The following is a 22,585-nucleotide window of genomic DNA, read 5'->3' on the forward strand; positions in this document are numbered from 1 at the left end:
TTCGAGGACGTTCTTGGCTATTACGCAGTCGTCCATAGTGTGGCCGTACTTCTGGTGAAAAGTACAATACTTTGATCTATCCACATGGCGCTGATCTTGATATGTACCGTCTCTGTTTGGGGGTTTGATAAGTTTTGAGTGCAATATATCATTTATGATGTCTTCCCTTTTTGTATTGAAGGGGGTGTAGTTGTCGAACTTTGGTGTTAGCTTGAACGTCCTCGTGTCTGTTCTACTGCTCGATTGTCTGCTTCGCCTTTTCTCGTCTCTGTTCGGGGTGGGTTTGTCTGCTCTACGTAGCGCTCGGAATTCTTCCACCTCGATCTAAGTAGTTACTTTTTTGCGGAACTCCGCCAGGGTTTTTGGTTTTGCAATGACTATGGATTCTTGGAACTTCCCTGGTCGCAGGCCGCTCTTCAAGGCATGGAGGTGGACTTTAGGGTTTAGGTTAGGTATCTCGTTGGTTGCTTCAGCAAACCTGGTCGTGTAGTCTTTTAGGCTTTCGTTCGGTTCCTGTTTAATGGTGCTTAGATAATTAGAGTTATGGACATATATCTAGGATGCGGCAAAGTGGTTGCCGAATTGGTCCGCCAGTTCGTCAATGTTAGAAATGGAGCCTTAAGGGAGGTTAGAGAACTAAATCAGGGCGGCTCCATCTAGAAAAGTTGGGAAGGTGCGGCACAGGATTGGGTCGGAATCCTTATTCATGAACATCATGGCTTGGAACTTGGTAACATGGACATTCGGATCTCCTATTCCATTGTAAGGTTTTAAGGTTGATGGTAAGGTGAAATTTTGGGGCATTTCGAAGTTCATGACTTCTTTAGCGAAGGGATTGGTTCTTTTTTTGGAAGTCATTTTGGTGGTTTTGGAGACGGTGTGTTTGGTTTCCGAGGGGTGCTCGCCGTCATTGTCCTTGTTTTCGGCCTTTTTGTGTTCTCCTTTGCTCTGGCCATGCCCCACCTGTCATAGGAGCTCGGCCATCTTTTGATTCTCGGCCCTGAGGGCCTCGTTGATTGCTAAAATTTTCGCTTGATTAATGGAGGGAGCCTGACTTTGGTCGTCCATCATCTCTTTTGTCCTGCAAAAGGAAATGAAGAGGTATACAAAATATGGAGATGGTGGGGTTAGATTAAAATCGTCGGCCCCACGGTGGGCGTCAAATGTTCCTGTGTGAAAATGACTCCTAGGTATAGCTGGTTCCGCTGGTGCTTGAACTGGCTTTCCTCAAAATAAAGAGTGGGGAACGTCGTCTTCTTCTGGGGAGGTGGCGTTGGGTACCTGAAAAGGGACTCCAATGCTCAAGTAAGTAGGAGTATGAGAAAGTTCAGAAGAAAGCTTAGAGTGAAGTGCCTACCTTTGGTTTTAGTCGTTTGTTAGTATTTGTAATGGGTTATTTGAATAGTTTGTTACGCGTATCTTGCTTGTGGGTTTGACGGGGTCCGGGTTTTGTTACCGTCCGAATTTGTTGGGATGATATTGTTTTGAGTGGGGGAGGTTGTTGGGAAAGTGTATCTGCCAGCTATACCAGATTCCGAGTTTATAGTAAGTGTGGGTCATAACTGAGTAACGGATCACAATTAATTATTACAATGCAATATAAATTATCAATAAATGATATTCTTTATAGTTAATATGTTAATTACCTTGATCTATCACATCAATCAATAAACGTATCATCATGTCTATTATAATTCGTCTATACTGATATTTTGATATGAATTATTGAGTTTAATTTTGATACACTAACAGTGTAAACAATCGCATTCATTTTTTTGGATGATCATTTACGCGGTCAATGTGAAAAGTAGTTATTTTTACTATCATTACGTAATTCAATGTACATATAAAACTACTTTTTATTGATAATACATCAAAATTAAATTCATGAATTATTTTAAAAAGAAATATTTTTTGGTGTTTATTTATCTAATTTTTTAATTCACAAAAAAATCCAAATCATATAAAAAAAATCTAAATCACATCGGAAAAACAGTGGCAGCGGAAGTCGCGATGCGATGGTGGACAAAGACGCAACAGAAAGCGCAAGGGTATGCGGCATGATAGAGGACGGCGATGAGAGAGAAGAATGACAGTGGCAGAGGGCGCGACGCGATGGAGACGATGACGCGAGGAAGGACGCGTCCACTGTGGCATGATCGTGATCGCATCCTCGCATGATTTCTTCCTACAGCGACGACATGAAGGAACGCACGCGCAACTCGCGCGAGAACTCCCACAAGCTGTGACGCGAGTCGCGCATTGTGGAGGCGAAAATGCGGTGATGGCAAAGAATCTGCGCGATGAGAGAGAAGGTTGATGCGATGAGAAACTTTGTTTAGAGGAGGTTATTTTGCCTAATCTTAATTATTCAAAATCTGATTAAATTTAATTATTTAAATTTTAAAATTTGATTTTAAACAAAATTTAAACTTAATTAATAAAAAAAATTGTTTAAGTTGGTTGGTAAGTGTGTTGATCCTGTCTTTTTTCATGGTAAATTCTATCATAAAAAAGTTACAATTGTCTTTATATAAAGATGTATTTTTTTTATTATTAGATGATAAATTATATGATTTAATTTGATATACTATAAAAATGTTATTTTTTTTCAAAACGTAGCCAAATAAATAAAACACATTTTTAATATAAGACTCTTTATAAAAAAATATTTTTAATATTTTCATTTGAGTAGGTATCTTTTCTCAATACCATACTATATTAAGACTCAATATATACTTGTCATTTCAACTTTTTTAGTAACTAGTTTTTTCTACTTTTGTTTTCCTTTTTCTTTCTGTGTTTTAATGCAAAACAAAAAGAGGGCTAAATTAAACATGCATGTTAAGCCACTACCAGTATTATTTTATTAAATAAAACGATACAATTTCGGTGTGAACATAGATATCGATAGTAAGTGTAAAGTGTGGTAGGTTGCATCGGGTTAGATGAAATCTGTGATTTTTGGCAGTATTGGAGTTCAATTTGGCAAATTAACGTAATTAAGTTCTAAGTAAGAGATCATGCGATTTAGTGTGAACATGCATGTATCATGTATGGAGCTATGTATAGCTAGCAAGCTAGCTAAAGCCTAGAGAGTACGACAATAAATCTTGTGCAGGTTTAGGTTTCTTAATTAGATTCAATGGTCTCACGAGTCACGAGCAGCATTAGTATCCTTAAACCTTAACATGAAAGCTATGCCAAAGCCACTTTTAGGAGAGAAGGGTTATTTTTTTGAGGAAAAAAATTGCATTATTTTTATAGAATAATATTATATGTATACTAAAATCAATCACTAAAATCAGTCATATAAAATATATATTGAAATACAAATATAAATTGAAAATAATTAAATTACATATATTTATACATAAATACATTGGTGACTGAATTTAGTAACTAATTTTAATGTATAAATAACATTTTTAATTTTAATATATACATTTTACTTGTATATATTTTTTCAGTGGTATAAAAGTGAAATTTACCTTCTTCTTGCTTTGTATAAATTACTTTTATTATAAAAATATATATTAAAAAATTTGTTTTTTATTTTAAATATGATGTATAAAGTGGTGATTAACAGAGTTATTGTACAAGATAGTAATTAATCAACAAAAAGAAGGATGGCAAAACAAAAGGAGAAATTTAGGAGGAGCAGGCCCAAACAACATAACAAAGTGTGTAAAATTTTTTTAAAATGATTTATAGCTGCTGAAATATTAGAAGACTAAGGGGGATGAAAAATTTAGTATGGTAAAAGAGTTGAAGAATAAGTATAGATTGAATATGCTAGGATTGATTGAAATGAAGAGGGAGGCAGTGACTAAGTTTGATGTAGCACGATTGTGGGGTTGTGACACGGTGGCTTGGGATTATGTAGAATCAGTAGGTACGTCTGGCGGGTTATTCTTAATGTTGGATGATCTGTTGTTTAAACAGTTGAACTGCTACAAAGAAAAGGGTTGGCTATGCGTTGAAGCTAACGTCTGTTGACAAAAAATAACTTCAGCTGGGCGTTCTGCTTGGTGTATAGAGCACATAGGCGACATGAGAAACTATTGATGTGGGAAGAGTTATGCGACATTGTGGGTTTATGTCAGGTTCTATTTTGTTTCATGGGAAATGTTAACGAGAAAATGAAGTTGGAGGAAAGGAAAGGTGCTACTAGTTTACCGGCCTCTACGGAAGATTTAAGGAATGGGTGCAAGATTTAGAGCTGGTGGATTTACCACTTACAGATCGGAAGTTCACGTGGTTTCAGGGTCGATCTTGTAGCCGCATTGATAAGGTTCTCATCAATGTGGAGTGGCTTGAGGAGTTTTCAGATACTCGATTAAAAGAAGGACCTAGAGGTTTATCAGATCATTGCCCTCTGATTTTAGAAGATACAAGGCTTAGTGCGGGTCTAAGACCTTTTTGAAGTTTAGATTCCTGGTTTACACATGAAGGTTTTCTAAGGATGGTGAAGGATGAGTGGAGGAACTTAGGTGAGGATCAGTTCACTAATAAGCTGAAGGCCTTGACGATACCATTGAGAAGATGGCATAAGGACAATTTTGGGGACATGGACAGCAGAATAAAGAGGTTTGAGGAGGAGATTAAGAAGATTGACGATATGGTTAGTGCTGGTAGTTATGGCAGAACAGTGGAGGCTAGACGAAAGGTTCTGGTGACTTGCTGTGCGAAGTGGTATGCTAGAAAAGAGATTTCATTGGAAGCAGATATCTCGATCCCGACATGCTAGAGAGATGGACAAGAACACTAGATACTTCCATAACCTAGCGTCGGCTAGAATGAGAAACAACAGGATCGATTCTTTGGCAATCAATGGCAGGGTGGTGAGGAACCAGTCCAGAATTAAAGTTGCAATTATATGATTTTATAAAGATCTATATCAGCAGGATTTTGCTCCTACGGTTGGGATCCGTGATGGGTTGGTAAAGCAGATTGATGACGAAGACGCAATAGTCTTAGAGGTGATGCCATCACCTGAGGAGATACGAGAGGCAATTTGGGATTGTGAGTCCAGTAAAGTGCCAGGTAGTGATGGGTACAATATGAACTTCATAAAGAAATGTCGGGGTAAGATTGGTCAGGACTTCACTGCAGCGGTGTTGGGTTTTTTCCAAAGTACAAAGCTACCAACGGATGCTAATGTAACATGGGTGGCACTAGCTCCAAAATTTGTGGGAGCCAAGGAAATCAAAGACCTAAGGCCGATTAGCATGGTTGGTTGTGTCTATAAGGTGATATCCAAAGTATTGGTAAGAAGAATGCGCTTAGTGATACCAGGTTTGGTAGGGGAGACTCAGTCTGCATTTATAAAGGGCCGCAAAATTCACGATGGGGCTCTCATTGCTTGTGAGACGGTCCGATGGCTGAAGTTGCGTAAGAAGAAAGCGGAAATTATCAAATTGGATTTCCAGAAAGCGTACGACAGGGTGAGATGGAGTTTTGTGGATATTGTGCTTCAAAAGATGGGCTTTGGTCTTAGATGGAGGACATGGGTGAAGGAATGTGACTACAGCGTCTATGTCAGTGTTGATTAATGGGTCACCATCCAAGCCGTTCAAGATGGAGAGAGTTCTTAGGCAAGGATGGTGGGTGAGGCAGTCAAAAATGGACGTATTTCTCCACTATTAGTGGGAAGGGACAACATAGAGTTGTCACATCTCCAATTTGCAGATGACACAATCTTATTTTGCCCACAGGAAACGGAGACAATAGTGAATTATAAGAGGCTTTTGCAGTGTTTTGAGTTGATGTCTGGCCTGAGTATTAACTTTGATAAAACATGCTTGATCTCGGTTAACTGTGAGCAGGAATGGATGACGAACAAGTGTGGTTTGTTGGGATGTGCTGAAGCTACTCTACCTGTCAGGTACCTAGAAATTTCTCTTGGTGCAAACCCTCGATTAGTGAAGGCCTGGAAACCGATTATAGACAAGGTGGAAGATAAGTTTAGCTTGTGGAAAGCAAAGTCACTCAACAAAGCTGGTAAGTTGGTTCTCATAAAATCGGTTCTTAATAGCTTGCCGATTTACTACTTAAGCTTGTATAAGATGCCAAAGGCGGTTGCAGAAAAGATAATTAGGCTACAGAGAAGGTTCTTGTGGAGTAAAGAGGATGGAAAAAACGGTATACCACTTGTGAAGTGAGAGATGGTGCAAGCCCCGAAAAAGCTAGGTGGTTTAGGGGTGGGTGATGCTTTAATCAGAAATATGTCACTTCTGTTCAAGTGGTGGTGGCGCTTTTTGAAGGAAGATTGCCTATTGTGGAAGAAGGTTGTATGTTCTTGTAATTAGTTGAATCCAACAATGATGTTGTCAAAACAGGCATTACCCTCAACAGGCGGCCCGTGAAAATATATTTGCCAGCTTAATTTTCAAGAGCAGCGGATAAGGGACATGATGATCAGAGGTTTGTCAATGGAGGTGGGAGGATGTTTGGTTACAAAATGACTCTTTGAAAGATAGTTTTCCGAGATTTTTCTCTGTTTCAACTCAACAAGGATCTGTAATAGGGGACTTTGGGTTCTGGGATGGGCGAGAGTTATGGAATTTTCAATGGAGGAGAGATTTATTCCAATGGGAGTTAGAGTTACTCAATCAACTTCATGATCGATTACGGCTAGTTAGACTATCGTCTAAGAGGAGGATTCAGTCATATGGAAATTTGATAGAACATGTGTGTTTTCAACTAATTCCTTTGTGCAGATATTGCAGAAAGAGGTTCTCTCGGAGGACATCACAAGCTACAACTTCACTAGTGCCATTTGGAAAGGATTGGTTCCCCCAAGAGTTGAATTGTTTGTATGGTTTGTCTTAGTAGGCATGGTCAACACTAAAGAGAGACTGTGTAGACTAGGAATTATACATCATAGTGATGAGATTTGTGTGTTGTGCAAAAAGAAAACAGAATTTGTGCATCATTTATTTCTGGGCTGTGAGTTTACATGGCAGGTGTGGTGCACATGGTTGGCGTGAGCTGATAGAGTTTGGGCTATTACAGGGACTGTAAAAGAGCTATTTGAGAGCTGGATTGATGTGTCTGTTCGTCACTCAGAGCAAAAGAAATGGCTAATAGGATTCTTTGTGGTTATCTGGAACATTTGGTTCGAACGGAACAGCAGAGTATTCCGGAACTATGAGACAGGTGTTGATGGAATCAAGAAGAAGTCATTCTGGAGTTACAAGGAATGGTGTGTGACAAACCCCAATTTGACGGTTTGTCTTGTATTGAATTTAGAGCATTTTGATAACCTTTTGTCACATTTAGCTTAGGAATTAGCATGATTTCGTAATCTCTCCCGTATTTGTGCTTAAGTGTAAAAACATGCTTTTTGAGCCTTATTTTGATAAACTCTATTTCCTCTTTGATTCCATAAGATGCCTTGATACGTTTGTTAGTAATCTCAGGATGAAATAGGCTAGGCATGGATCAAAGGAAGCAAGGAAGGAAGCATACAAATGGAGAGAAGCATAAAAAGTCAAAGAAGCAAAGTCAACCAAGCACGCGCACATTGCGAAACAGGCCCAGGACGCGCACGCGTACCATGCGCGCACGCGCCGATGATGGCACATGACCTCACTAATGAAGCACGTGCCTGGCGATTTTGGGAAGGTTTCAGCAACCAACTTTGGCGCCAAAATGCATATAAGAGTCAAGGATTGAAGGGGATTGAGGACTACTACTCATACTTTAGATACTTTGGACCATTAGTTTAGTTTTAGTAGTTAGAAGTAGTTTCTAGAGAGAGAAGCTCTCACTTCTCTCTAGAATTAGGATTAGGATTAGGTTTAGTTCTTAGATTTAGATTTAGATTCATCTTCTTCTACTTCTATCTTCTCAATTCCTTGTTGTTACATTCATTCTTCTTCCACTCTTTTATTGCAATTTCCTTTATGTTGTTCTTATATTTTGTTGTAGATCTAGTATTGTTTCGTCTACTCTCTTCCAATTCAATAAAGGTAATTCATAATAAAAGTGTTTCTTTTGATTGTTGTTGTTAATTCCTTTCAATAAATGTTGTTAGATTCTATTCTTGTTGTCAATTTGCTTTGCTTTTCTTTTGTGCCTTCCAAGTGTTTGATGAAATGCTTGGTTGGATTTTAGTGTAGGTTTTGTTCCTCTTGGCTTTGGTAGAGTAATCAGTGACTCTTGAGTTATCTAATTCTTTTGTTGGTTGACAATTAGAAGTTGCTAATTGATTTGAATGCCTCTAAAGCTAGTCTTTCCTCTAGGAGTTGATTAGGACTTGAGGAATCAAATTGATTCATCCACTTGACTTTCCTCCATGGTTAGAGGTTAACTAAGTGGGAGCAATGGACAATTTGTTATCACAATTGAAGAGGATAACTAGGATAGGACTTCTAATTCTTATATCATGCCAAGAGCTTTGTTAGTTGTTAGTTTATTTTCTTGCCCTTTATATTTCTTGTCCAAAAATCTTAAAAACCCCAATCATAACTCACAACCAATAACAAGACACTTTATTGTAAATCCTAGGGAGAACGACCCGAGGTTTAAATACTTCGGTTTATAGATTTTAGGGGTTTGTACTTGTGACAAACAAATTTTTGTATGAAAAGATTATTGCTTGGTTTAGAAACTATACTTCGACGAGATTTTATTTGAGAAATTCTAAACCGTCAAAAATCCAATCGTCAGTGTGGTGTTTATCCGTTTGGTTGTTGATGGTAATGGCGGAGATGACAACGAATTATATCCTAGTATACGATGTTTTTGTGTTGTTTTCGATGTTGTGTTCTGTTTTTACATGCTCCATTTTAATGTGTTGAGCTCCCTTTGTTAAAAAAAATCAACATGTGAGAACTGTAAAGAAGAAATTGAATGGTGAGAATTTATTAAAGTAAAAATCAGACGATTTGATTTTGTTAGAAAGAAATTATAGCATTCTATTTCTTTGTCATGCACTACAAGAAACACACTAAAAATTGACGCGAAAAATCGACGCCTATCTCAGGTGTCGATAATTTTTTACGGCAAGTCGGCATTCTGTAAAAAACAATTGCTAATAGAGGCTAAGTATTAAAATCGACGGCTAATTCGACTATTTTTTTTGCACCAAACACCCGTTCTACCACGCGTTCATAATGTTGTTGATAGAGTGATAATGTTGTCAATTTTATGTTCAATATTATTATCAGCCTACACTGTCGATAATTTGAACGATCAAGATCTCTATTCAAAGAGTGATGGATGATTAAGATTTAACTTTATATATAATCGACAGTTTATCGATCTGTCTATTTCACGAATGATTAAAATCAATGATCTATCCGTCGAGTTTTACCTAGAATTAATTCACGTGCAAATTGCCACCTCCTTCAATCTCACTACCATTATCTACAATTTCATAACCACATTTGTAAACCCTAAACACCCCATCGCGTCACCTCGTCGTTGCCGTAGCTCCGTCAATTCGCCCTGTCGTCGCTATCTTTAATCTTTCCCTTTAACTCACGGTAACCCGTCTTCGATCCCTACCCTTTACTCTCTCTGTGTTGCATCCATCTTTTCTTTTGGTTTATGATTTATTTGCTTCCATTTTCATTTTCGTGATGTCTTTAATATGCATTTGTTCTAATAGGCTTTCAATTATTGGTGCTCATCGATAAATCCGATGGTAATTAATCATCAACTCAATCTCGACAAATCCATTGAAAATACCGACGGAAAATTCACCGGTAATTAATGTTGGACGAAAAAATCGCCAGTGAGCCGTTTTTCGCGACGTTTATACGGTGAACTCCAAGACAACGATAAATCTGACGATACTCAACGTTTTTCTTGTAGTGAAAACTTATCTGTCTCGTTTTTAATTAAAAGTAAAATAAGAAAATAAAATAACAAACATTTAAGTTGTTAATAAATACCGAAATTGACGAAATGGTCGTCGATTTTATTACAAATAGAAATATTAGCTTTTATTATTATCAACGGCTCATTTGTCAATTTTAAATCATATTATCGATGGTTTGACTGTCGATTTTATAAAAAAATGGAAAACTTCTCTTTCTTTTATTATTGACAATTTAATCGTTGATTTTTTTACATTATTAAAAAATCGATAGATTAAAAAGTATCAATACAAGTCGTTGTTTTTGCTGTTGATTTTTAGCGTATTTTTTATAGAGATGAGCAGACATCGTGCATGTATATGGGGTGAAAAAGACTATTTTGTCTCTCTCACAACTCGCTATCACTTTTATACTGATTTCAAAAATTAACAAGGAGTGAGGATGTAGTAGTATTAGAATTCTAATTTTTTTCCCCTAGAACAAATGCCTAGAGTAATAAAAAACAAAGAAATTGATCGTTTTGAAGATCATATTATTTAGTATTTTAGGCATCCCAACTATATAGGTAAGAATTTTTTTTTATAAAAATTTGTTTAGGATAATGTTGTAGCTTAAATGATAGTGTTATAGTGTAGTATGTGTAGAGAATGAGAATATATAATGTAGTGTTGTTGTTTAAATGACGTTTATGTTAATTAAATAATGTTAATGTTGTTGCTTAATGATGTTTATTCACAGTGTGTTGGTAATAGTAATGGATTTTTTTTTTGGGAATTTGATATTAGAGAAATTAGAATTAATAATGTTGGGTAATATTTTTTGGTAATTTTTGGGACCAGCACGATTTTTTTTTCTTGATATTTGTTAATAATATTAGTTTGTTAATAATAATATTTTTTGGATAATTTTAAGAAATATTTATTTTATATATTTAATAATATTATTAGTTAGTATATTCATAATTATATTATTTTAATTATAATATTATGTTTATAATTATATTATGTTTAATAATATTATTAATTATAATTTTTTTTGAAGTAAAGAAAGCTCAACATATTAGAGTGTAGCGTGAGCAAACAAACATAAATTAAACTGCATACAAAAGTTATGATTTTTCGGTCATCTCCGATATTATCATCAACAACCACAAGGATCTTTATCAGTCCATTTTTTGTAGTTCAAAAAGGTCCTTCTCTTTATGATATCAACACCTGTTTTTTTATTATTGAAAATTTGGGCATTGCATTCTAACCAGACGTTCCAAATTACTGCAAAGAACACAGTCAGCCATGTTTTCTGCGTGTCTTTTTTAGTGTGCATGCTGGTCCAACTCTCAAACAGTTCTTTAATGGTTACAGGAATTATCCAATCTCTATCCCAAGTCCTCAACCAAGCACACCATATCTACAAGGTGAATTCACAAAACAGAAATAGATGCTGCACAGATTATATATCCTTTTTACATAGTACACATATAGTATCACTGTTAAACACAACGCCTAGTCTACTTAACCTTTCTTTATTATTAATTATATTTGTTAGTATGATAATAGAAATTATAATTTTTTGGATAATTTTAATAATCATATTAATTAGTGTATGTTGATGAAAATTAGAATTTTTTTTTAATAATTTTATTAATTATATTAGTTTGTAAGTGAATACTAATTAGATTTTTTTTGGGGTAAATTTGTTAATTTTATTTGTAAGTATATGTTGTTGGATTTTTTTTTTTAAAAAATCCCATAGTAAGGAGAAGCCCTAAAAATGACAATACAATTGGGTTTGTACTTTGTAGTCCATAATAATGTATAAAACATTATTTTCTTTTAAATACACGTCTTAATATTTTAGAAGTTTAGTACACTGCGGTCTAAAAAAGAATTAGCACGTACTTTGTCGTTTCTCATATAGAAAAATAAAAGAAAGTCTAAAATCCCAAATTGGTCAAGTTAATCTCTGACCCCCCAAAAAAATTGACAAATTGATTCATGTTATTTTGAAATATTAGAAAATTAATATCTAAATTTTTTAAAAAGTCATAAAAATTAAAGTGGCTAATTAAATTGTCTAAAATTTTAAAAGAAAAATTGATTTATGTATTTATTCAATTAGAAACTAATTCTTTTAATTTTCTTGAAAGAGAAAGGTTGTAGCTACCAAATTTTTCTTTGTAGTTGTACTCTATTTTTTCCACTAACAAATTGATCTCCTAATCTTCTAAAACAAGTAAGAGACAAATTATCAACTTTTTTTTGTAGAAACTAATTTGGATAACACTAAAAAAATGGCTGGGGATTAAAAATGGGGGCTCCAAAACTATCATCGTTGAAGGCGGTATTAAAAAGCCCAACATCTATTATAGTCCACTCCAAAATGGTTTCTTTGAAATCAAAGTCGCTGATGTGTAAGCCCACCAAATTCGTCTAGGCCTTATATGGCACACAGGTACCGTTGAGATTAATGTTGGCTTGAAGTCCAAAAAAGAATGAGATTAAATTTGGGTAAGAACAAAACCAACTTGGTTAGTTGGGTAGTCAAGTCGCTCGTCCTCGGAAATTTAAATTCAGTAATTCATTGGCCAGTAACAGAATCTTAAATAGAGCTCAGATTTGCGATGGATTAGTGGTTGACTTATCGAGTTGTGGGATATTATGAATAATAAAAATAAAACGATAAATTAATCATGAGCCTACCAGAATAAAAGATATCGTAAAAAATAAAAAAATTAAATTAATTTAGTTACTAATCCACTAAATAAATGTCAAAAATTCAAAATTAATTAGACAACAACAAATCTTGTCAAATTAGAAGATGACGTAGAAATGTTTTTTTCAATCAGAGCTTTGTTATGACCATGGGGCCATGGTCCTCACACCCCAAAGTTTTTATATAAACATTAGTAGTTTGAATACCTGTGATTCGAATTCATACTCATTCCAATTTTAACTAATTATAAAAAATCAATTAAATAAACGATAAACCCACAAAAACTTTTGCCTCCATGAATACATTTTCTTGTGCCCTTTTCTAATTTTCAGTTACTATCGGTTAAAGCTTTGTTTTTCTTTTTTTTATTTAATTTAATACTATTTTATTTTTTATGAATTATTAATTCTTTGATTGGAATTTTCTAGATAGAGGCATTCAAATATTCATTTAATTTGGTTATTTATATTGATAAAAAAATATTAAAAAGTTAAGTTTATATTTCAATTATTAAAAATGTCAAGTCACTTTAGATTTAAAGAGTATTATTTTAAAGTATTTTATAATTTTTATTTGTAAAATTATTAGTTTATTAATATATTAGTGTCATATTTCAAAAAGGTAAATTATAAAAATGCACTCGAATTATTTTGGCATTGGCAAAAATACTTTTTATTTATGTTATTGACAAAAATATCTTTAAATTATTTGAAAAATAACAAAAATACCGTTATTTTTTCATTAACGTGTACAGCTCAATTCACAGAGGTATATTTTTGACATGTTTTTAAATTATTTGAGAGTATTTTTGTCGATAACAAAATTTAAAGATATTTTTGTCAACAACAAAATAATTTAGACGTATTTTGGGTAGTTTTTCTAATTAAAAAATATTTATATTTATAAATTTCATTTAATATAAATGCTATTGTATAACTTTTGTGTTAAAATTTTTTTTTGTCCCCACAAAAGTTCTGTCTAAGAAGTTAGATAAGATTTGACACTGCCAGGCAAAAAAAATTACAACCCTTTTATTAACAATAAGACATTTAAGAGCTAACATTAATGTTAAGCTTTCCCTTTTTTCTGGCAACAGGTACATTAAACCTTATATATTAAAATTGGTTGATCAAAGGTAGCTTTTGGAGGACCACAAACATTGCTTTTGATGTAATTAACGATTTCTATACATGGAATAGGTTCACAATCAAATTAAAATGACAAATACAATCAAGTGCTCAGTAGAGTCTTGTATTCACACATAAAATGAACAATATCCATGCTAAGTGTATGTACATTGTGGCATTCATTTTTTATTTTTTAAAAACAAAGAGTTCGATATATAATTCTTCCCTCTTTCTAGAAGGAACCGTTCCTTCATTATTTATTTATTTATTTATTAAAAGTTAATATATTTAGGCAAAATCATATTTAGATACATCAATTTTTTTAATAAATTTAAAAAATAAAAGAGACAAATAATTTAAGAATAAAGAATAAATTCATAAAGTAATTAATTAAATTCACGTTACAGGAAAAACGGATATTTTCAATTTTTTTTCAATTTTTTTTGTAAAGTGTGATTTATTACTATTCAATATCTTCTCTTACATGGTCTAAATTATAAATTCCTTTTATTGCTTTATAAAAAAGTGAGAGAAGGAGAGAGTAAAGGGAATGAGGGAGTAACGACACAGGCCGATCCATTGGAAAAGGCCAGAAAAAAAAATCTAAAAGAGGATGAAAGCAACACATGGGGGAGACAATTCACGACAAAAGCTATTGGACCTAAGATTTTTTTTAGGGATAAGGTGGTTAGTTTGTCGGCCCCAAAACCTTTAGTCATTGATGACTCTTTGGATGGGTATCGTGTAGCCGTGGTTGAAGGAGGTCGAGGGGGAAAGACCTAAGGTCACCTTCTCTGAGGAAGGGAGAAGGGCTCTAGCGGAACCCTTTAATGACTCCATTGTGATCAAGGTGGTGGAAAAATATTTTAGTTACTTAGTCTTGTCGCATAAGCTCAGATATATTTGGAAGCTTAAAGGATGATATGAGATCCTAGATGTAGAAAATGACTACTTCCTGGTGAAATGTGATCCAAGGGAGGATCAAGAGAAAGTCCTACTCGAAAGTCCGTGGATGATTGAAGGTTTTTACTTGGCAGTGAAACCTTAATCTTTTAATTTTCATCCAACAGAGGACTCCTTTGGTTCTATGCTTGTCTAGATCCGTTTCACTAGTCTAAAGATACTGTATTGCCAGGAAAAGGCCATGCGATGTATTGCGGTGGCGGTCGACAAGCCGATAAAAGTAGATGTGGCAACCAAAGAAGCGGAGAGGAAAAAATTTGCCCAAATCTATGAACAGATTAACTTAAGCATTCCAGTGATAGATGAGATTGAAGTGGATGATGTGGTATACAAAGTAGAATATGAATATCTAGAGCTCATTTGTGATTTATGTAACTGCTATGGTCACATAGCCGTAGACTGTGTGACGAACAAAAAAGACGTGACGGCAGAGGGAGGGGTCCCAACATCGGAAAACCTTCGTCCGAGCAACACAGCAGACGAAACTGATGAGGAAAATTAGAAAAATGCAGATCTTTCGCTTGAGACGTTGCATGGGGAGATCATAGTTAATAATGTAGTCAATCAAGAAGGTACAAGGAGATGGGTGGACCAAGGTGGAAAAAAGAAAAAAGGATAGAGTTTGGGGAACAAGCAAGCTTCTAAAAAAGCTTTTGGGCCCAAGAATATAAAGCTCATTTCCAAAAAATCAATGGTGGTGGCCAATCTCTATAAAAAGACGATGAAGACTGGACCGAAAACAAACCAACCCAATTTTTCTAGCAAAAACTTTAAACATGCTGGTAATCACCATTTGCTACCATGAAGTGCTGAGGCAGGACCAAATGGATGTAAAACAAAAACACCTATCTACTACTTCACAAGGAAGTAATTAAGACCTAGGTTCCTGCAAAACTCGCTGCAAGATGGAGGAATGAAAGAATCGGTTGGATGGATGCTCAAGCCTGATGGGAGTGATGGCGGAAAGGGAAAGGAAATCGGGACGGAGGGGGTTATTGGTCTCTAAATCAGGTATTTTTGTGTTTTTCATCCTAACCTTTGTTGTTATTGATAGTGAAAGTTTAAGTATTCTAGCATGCAATGTGAGGGGGGTGTCTTGTAAATTAGCTTATGTTCACTTGAAAGAGATTGTAAAACAACATCATCCTACTTTCTTTATTGTTACTGAAACACATATAGTTTTTTATAATATGAAATCCTTTTGGGATAATTTGGGTTATTATAATGTCGGCATATCAGAGGCCAGGGGACACAGTGGGGTATGTGGATTTTGATGGAAAAATCTTGGAGAACTAACAGATTGATTGGTATCACTGAGCATTGTGTTACTTTTGCATTGGAGAAGGGTATTGGTATGTGGGTGTGAAGTGTGATTTATGCTCCTCCTCAAGCACAATATCAGAAACTTCTCTGGGATTATCTTCACAAGATTGCTGATAATATTTCTTTCCCTTGGCTTGTTATCCGAGACTTCAATAAAGTACTTTTATCTTCTGAGGTAAAAAGGGGAGCTTTTAATGTGAACATAGCTTGCCACTACTATCGATAATTGTAGACTAAAAGATATGGGAGCCAAGGAGAGGAGATTATCTTGGACCAGAAGAGTGAAAGGAAGTCTTGATATGGCAAAAAAATTGGATAGGACTTTTAAAAATAGAGATTGGTGCCTCCTTTTTCCAGAGGCTTATTGCAAAATCCTCAAAAGATATCACTCTGACCACTCACTTATCCTAGTTAAGAGTCATCCATATATTGCTTTGAAGAAAACTAGAAACCGGCCCTCCAAATTTTAGGCTACGTGGACCACTCATCCCTTCTTCCGAGAAGTGGTCCACAAGGCCTAGGACTCAGGATCGCCAGATGTAGCTAGAAGCTTAGTTGCTGTTAAAAAAGATGCGCAGAAGTTTAACTCAGAAGTCTTCGGCAACATTTTTGTTAAAAAAAAAGAGCTCAAAAAGAATATTAACATAGTTCAGCTCTTCTTGGAGCAGACGGATGATCCTTGACTTAGAGAGGAAGAATATAAATTGCAACAGGAACTGAACTCTATTCTTCTCAGGGAAGAACTCTATTGGTTCCAGAAATCAAAGAAAAAGTAGGTTAAAATCAAAGATAGAAACACAATCTTTTTTCACCTCCAAACCATTGTTAGAAGGAAGCAAAATAAAATCCACAATCTTATTCTTAAAGATGGAATATGGTCAAATGATGAATGTGTCCTTCAGGAGAAATCAAACAAGTATTTTCAGATACTCTTTTGTTCTAGAGAAGATGTGGATATGATGAGCTCTCTTGATGGAATCCCCTTCCCCCAACTTAGTAAAGAAGCGTTTCAAACTATGATAGAGCCGGTTTCAGTTGACAACGTAAGAAGGGCTGTTATGGGGATGGGTGCATTTATAGCGCTGGGTCCGAATGGATTTCAAGCAGATTTCTTCAAGGAGTATTGGGATATAGTTGAAATTGATGTGTGTCAGATTGTGTGTTCTGTGTTTGCAGAAAAGACCTTAGATTCTTCCATTTTTCAAACTCTTATTATCTTGATTCCAAAAGTGGACAACCCGACGATCATGAAAGAGTTTAGACCCATCATCCTATGCAATATAATTTACAAAATCATTACTAAGGTGTTGGTCAATGGATTCCGTCCTTTCTTAACGGAAGTAATTGGCCCATTACAAGGGGATTCATTCCTGGAAGAGGCACAAGTGAGAATATCATCATAGCTTAGGAGATTCTCAACTTCATGCGGAAGACTAGGTCCAAAAAAGGACTTATTGCCTTCAAAATTGATCTTGAAAAGGCATATGACAGGGTAGATTGGAGATTTCTTTAACAAACTCTGAGGGACTTTGGGTTTTTGCCTAGCACCATTAATTTGATCATGAGATATGTATGCTCCTCTTCTCTTTTGATTCTTTAGAATGGAGAGCGATTGTAGAATTTTAATCCTCACAGAGATTTAAGGCAAGGTGACTTTTTATCTCCTATGTATGGAACGCTTGGCTTGCCTTATTTCTCATTACGTGTCAAACGGCACTTGGATACCTGTGGCTATTAAGAAAGGTGGGGCTAAGAATTTTTCATCTTATGTTCGTGGACGACCTCCTCCTCTTCTACAAAGCTACTAGGTCTCAAGTTGAGATAGTCATAAGGGTTTTGGATCTTTTTAGTAAGGCTTTTGGGCTCAAAGTTAATCTGGAACATCTAAGGCACAATGCTCCAAGCATGTCACTCAAAGAAGAAAAGAGGCACTGTTTAGAGTTTTCCACATTCACTTTACTCAAATTTTCGGCAAATATCTAGGGATTAATATTGGGCATTGTTACGGTGGGTAACCGGAGATAAATGAAATGGATGGCGTTTGATGGCCCAAGTGTATGAAGGAGGAGAACTCCGGATGTATCTGCAACTCGGGAGGCTCCGTCCGACTTGCGCGCGTGAAGGAATGGGGGGTGGTACCTGCAAAGACACTCCGATGCCTAAGTTAGCAAGAGTGTGAGCAGGTCTAGAGAGTATTGGGCTTAGAGATACCTGAGGGGTGTCAGTGTATTTGTAGTGGTGAGCCAATAACCACCGCTGGTGTAGTGCCGTATCTTTAGGATATTAACCGTCCCATTATCTTGGGGAGGTTAAGATATGGCTTTAGGAAGCGGTTAGAGAGATTTTAGGGGCGGTTACTCATTTGAATGAGTGTTTATCTGCCAGCTAATCTCATGTCCGACTTCTTTAGCGCAGGTTGGGACGAACACCGACTTCTTATGTGAAGACCGGCGTTTAGTAAGGCTTAATCTATTGGATTAGGCTTTTTAATTGGACCTGGGCCCTTATCATTGGGCCAGGGTATGAACAGTGCCCCTACTTGAGCCCAAGATCCTTTTAAGGCTTGGGTTCAAGTATTCAACTCGGGTTCGTAGCCGACTTTCACGGGTTTTGGAACCGACGTGATTTTCGCGACCTTTTGTTTCTGACAGTTACGTCAATTCAAGCGTCGTGTCCGTTGAGGAAGCGTTTAGGGATTGAGGGCTTTGGTAACGGTGCAATCTCATTAATGACTGCCTCGTTTTTACCATTATGCCCCTTAGCCTATTTATAAATACTTTCCCTCTCTTTCGTTTTTCCGTTTCTGCAATCTTTCAAATTTCTCCTTTCCCTGTTTGTGCTGTATTCTTGTGCGTGAAGATTTCCGCTCTCTCCAACCTTCATTTCTTGGATAAAGGTTAGTTTTATTTTTTCCATGTCATGCCTTATGTTTGCATGTTTTGTTTTGTGAGTGGATAGGTTGGCCTGTAGATTCTAGCTTCGTATCTCTCCTCTTTAGGGGCCGTGTTTTTGATTTTTCTTTTTCTTTTTCTTTTGTAGGTTTCTGCCACTTTTCTTTATATAAAAAATGGCTTCCGTAGATGTTCTTTCTTTGTGGGTGATGACACTGTCCTTGGGGAGGAACCCCTGGTCGACGCTGAGTTTATTACTCATCTTCGTACTCATCACCGGCTTTGTACTTCAGAGGAGGACGAGCCAAAATATGAACTAATAATCCCGGGTCCTGAAGACCGGGTCTGTTTTGGGAGAGTTAATGAGGCGGCCCCTCATTTTTTCTTCAGTATGAATGTATGATCACCCGTTTGGGTGTTTTTCTTCCTTTCTCAGATTTCGAAATATCTGTTTTGCACCACTGTAGAGTTGCCCTACTCAACTTCACCCCAATTCTTGGGGTTTTTTGAAGATCTATCAGTTTATTAGCCACGCTCTGGACTTTTCCGACCTCTTTGAGGATTTCTTCTTTCTCTTTCATATGACTAAGCCCTTTAGTGGGCTAAACAACAAACAGCAGTGGGTATCCTTCCGCGCCATACAAGGTCGGAGGATTTTCACCCTTTTGACGAATCTTTTCATGACTTCAAAAACTATTTTTCAAAGTACAAGCTGTAGAGGGTCACCACCCCTTCTTCCTTGATGAGCACTCTTCCCCTCGCTTTCCCTTTATTGGTTGGCGGCCTCCCCTTGTGAAAAGTATGGTCCAGATGACCTGGACGAGGTGGAGGCGGCTATTGTGGGGTTTTCCGAGAAGCGTGGGGGAGGGCCCATACTTGGATACCAGAAAAATCCTCCAGGGAACGCCGACTTTTGTTCAATCTCAATTAGGTAGTGCATGCATTCTCATTTCCGAGTGTTTCTACCGACTTGAATGTTACCGACTTGTAACTTTTGTTAGTTGTTTTCTTGTAGATATGGCAAAGAAGAATGCTCAGGAGGCTTATCAAAGGTCCAGGAGGCTAAGGCGAAGTCCGAGCTAGGTCTGGTGGTGCCAGGGCGATTACCTCTCCTCCTCCTCCTCCTCCTCCTTCTAAAAATATGGCACTCCCTCTCAACCATTGTCCTTTCTTCCTCAAGTTTGTCTCGACCACCCCCTTCTGCCCAAATTCTCTCTGAGCCAGAGAAGAAGAAGCGTAAGACTTCAGAGTCTGGCTCTTCTTCTTTTGATGGTGGGGTTAAGGCGGATGCTCTGGCATTCGTCCGAAAGAACATCTATCCTTTTATAAGTATGGATGATGTTTTGTTCGAAACCACCTCACCACCATGGCGAGGAGAGTTTTAGGACAGCGGGTGTTTGTGGCAAACTTTGGATCTTTTGAGAAGACTCCCTTAGCTCTTTGGGGGCAACCTCACGGGTTGAGGAGTTGGAGGGGAGGCTTCTTATTTATGAAAAACATGAGAAGGAGTTGAAGGAGGAGAGAGATAAATTGAGGAAGGAGAGGGATCACCTTAAAGAGGAGGAGGGTAAGCTGCGGGCTCAATGTACTTTGGAGGCGAATTTGAGGGAAAACGGCACAAGACAGCTATCACAGTTATTTCAGGATATTGTGGCCGTGAGGAAGGACTTGCTGAATTCTCGAAACGCATACGCCGAGTTGGAGGACTCTATTGCCGATGGTGCCGAGGAGTCTTGGAGAATTTTCTTGGAACAAGTCAGAGTTATCGCTCCCGACTTGGACTTTCTCCTCTACATCGGACTTTTCCTCGTTACGATCCGACAAGGATTATTGAGTCTCCTCCTCGAGATCCTCGAGTTGTCCTCCGTTCCTCCTCCTGGCCCTGGTGGTGGTGATTCCTGCTTCTCTGAAAAGATAACTTTATTTTTATGGCTATATGGGGGCTCGGCCTGTGAGTCCCCCTTTTTTAAACTTATTCATTGTTGTTGGTTGTGTGAACAATTTCCTTTGGCCTTTTAAGGCCGTAAACAAAATATTCTGATCTGTGCCCTTTTTTGGATAAGGGTTTGAGTTGCCTGTGCGTTTGAGTTACCTTGTGCGTGTATGCTTTTTTGATATCTTGAAAATCCTTTTGATCTCTTTCTGAAAACCTTTTATTGTTTGTCTTTCTCGTTAAGGACTTTTTTGGGATGCCCTTTAAACTTTATGACTTAGGTTATTTTTGCGATGCGTTTTTCTTTTACTCGGGTTTATACTCCGATCTATGGATCGAAGTGTTTCCAAGTTTTCCTACTCGAGGCCTCGTTCCGACTTATGAGTCGGGTTAGTTCCCGAGTTTTTACGATCGACTTATATAACCTCTTTACACCGACTTGTACCTCGTCGTTTTATCCTGACGACCATCTAGGTCGATTCATGGGATTTTCACGTTTTGTCGAGCTTAAGTCGGCGCGTTTCGTAGAAAGACTTAGAAAAATAAAGGAGGATATTGTAAGAGATATTATAAATAAAAAAGATCTTTATTAATTGGGGAGGTACCTTCTTTTGCTACTAAGGGTCTTGATAGCCTATTTTTCCCTTAGTCTCTACTATGATGCCTCGTTAAAAACCCTTCTCCAGAAAAAACCCTTTTTTGGGAAAAAATCATGAAGTTGGGAAAAGAGTACATCAGGGAGTAGAGTTCGCTTTTAACTGTAGTACCTTTTCATATTACAAGCATGCCACGACCTTGGTAGCTCAGTTCCGCTTAGGTCGGTTACTTTATAATAACCTTTCCCTAATACTTCTTTGATTTTGTATGGTCCCTTCCAATTTGCGGCGAGCTTTCCTTCTCCCGATTTGTTGACTCCAATGTCATTTCTGATTAGGACCAAGTCATCTGTAGCAAATGTTCTTCGAATGACTTTCTTGTTGTACCTTGTAGTCATTCTTTGTTTTAGCGCAGCTTCTTTTATCTGGGCACTTTCTCGGACTTCGGGAAGCAGGTCGAGCTCCTCTTTGTGTCCCTGTATATTTCCGACCTCGTCATGGAGAATTACCCTTGGGCTTTGCTCATTGATTTCTATTGGAATCATGGCTTCTACGCCATAGACTAGTCGGAAGGGTGTTTCTCCTGTGGCGGATTGAGGAGTTGTCCTATAAGCCCATAACACCCGAGGGAGCTCTTCAGCCCAAGCTCCCTTTGCTTCCTGTAGTCTCTTCTTGAGTCCGGCCAGTATGACCTTTTTAGCTGCCTCGGCTTGCCCGTTGGCTTGTGGGTGCTCCACCGAGGTGAATTGGTGCTTGATTTTCAGACTGGCTGCTAGACTTCTGAAGGTGGCATCGGTAAATTGAGTTCCGTTGTCTGTAGTGATGGAATAAGGTATCCCGTACCTTGTGATGATGTTTGTAGAGGAATCTGCGACTTCTTGAGCGGTGATAGTGGCTAATGGTTCTGCTTCTATCCACTTTGTGAAGTAGTCTATTCCCACGATCAAGTATTTGACTTGTCCTGGTGCTTGGGAAAAAGGACCTAACAAATCCATTCCCCATTTTGCAAAGGGCCAGGGAGAGGTGATACTGATGAGCTCTTCTGGTGGAGCTACGTGGAAATTTGCGTGCATCTGACATGGTTGGCACTTTTTCACAAAGTCTGTGGCATCTTTCTGCAAGGTCGGCCAGTAGAATCCTGCTCGGATTACTTTCCTGGCGAGTGACCTTGCTCCTAGATGGTTTCCGCAGATCCCACTATGTACCTCCT

The 22,585-nt window shown here is 37.2% G+C and overlaps 1 protein-coding gene across 1 annotated transcript; it reads left to right on the forward strand.

Annotated features, from left to right (window-relative positions):
* Positions 1-5,603: 5,603 nt before the first annotated feature.
* On the forward strand, positions 5,604-6,164 carry LOC130957629 (uncharacterized). Its single transcript, XM_057884480.1, has one exon. The coding sequence runs from the start codon at positions 5,604-5,606 to the stop codon at positions 6,162-6,164; it is 561 nt and encodes a 186-aa protein (XP_057740463.1).
* The last annotated feature ends 16,421 nt before the right edge of the window (positions 6,165-22,585 follow it).

Source organism: Arachis stenosperma, chromosome 10 (assembly GCF_014773155.1).
Source record: "Arachis stenosperma cultivar V10309 chromosome 10, arast.V10309.gnm1.PFL2, whole genome shotgun sequence".
Taxonomy (NCBI): Eukaryota; Viridiplantae; Streptophyta; class Magnoliopsida; order Fabales; family Fabaceae; genus Arachis; species Arachis stenosperma.

What these genes read in the sequence shown, in the direction of transcription:
- LOC130957629 (XM_057884480.1), top strand. Translation starts at nt 5,604, where the DNA reads ATGGTGGGTGAGGCAGTCAAAAATGGACGTATTTCTCCACTATTAGTG.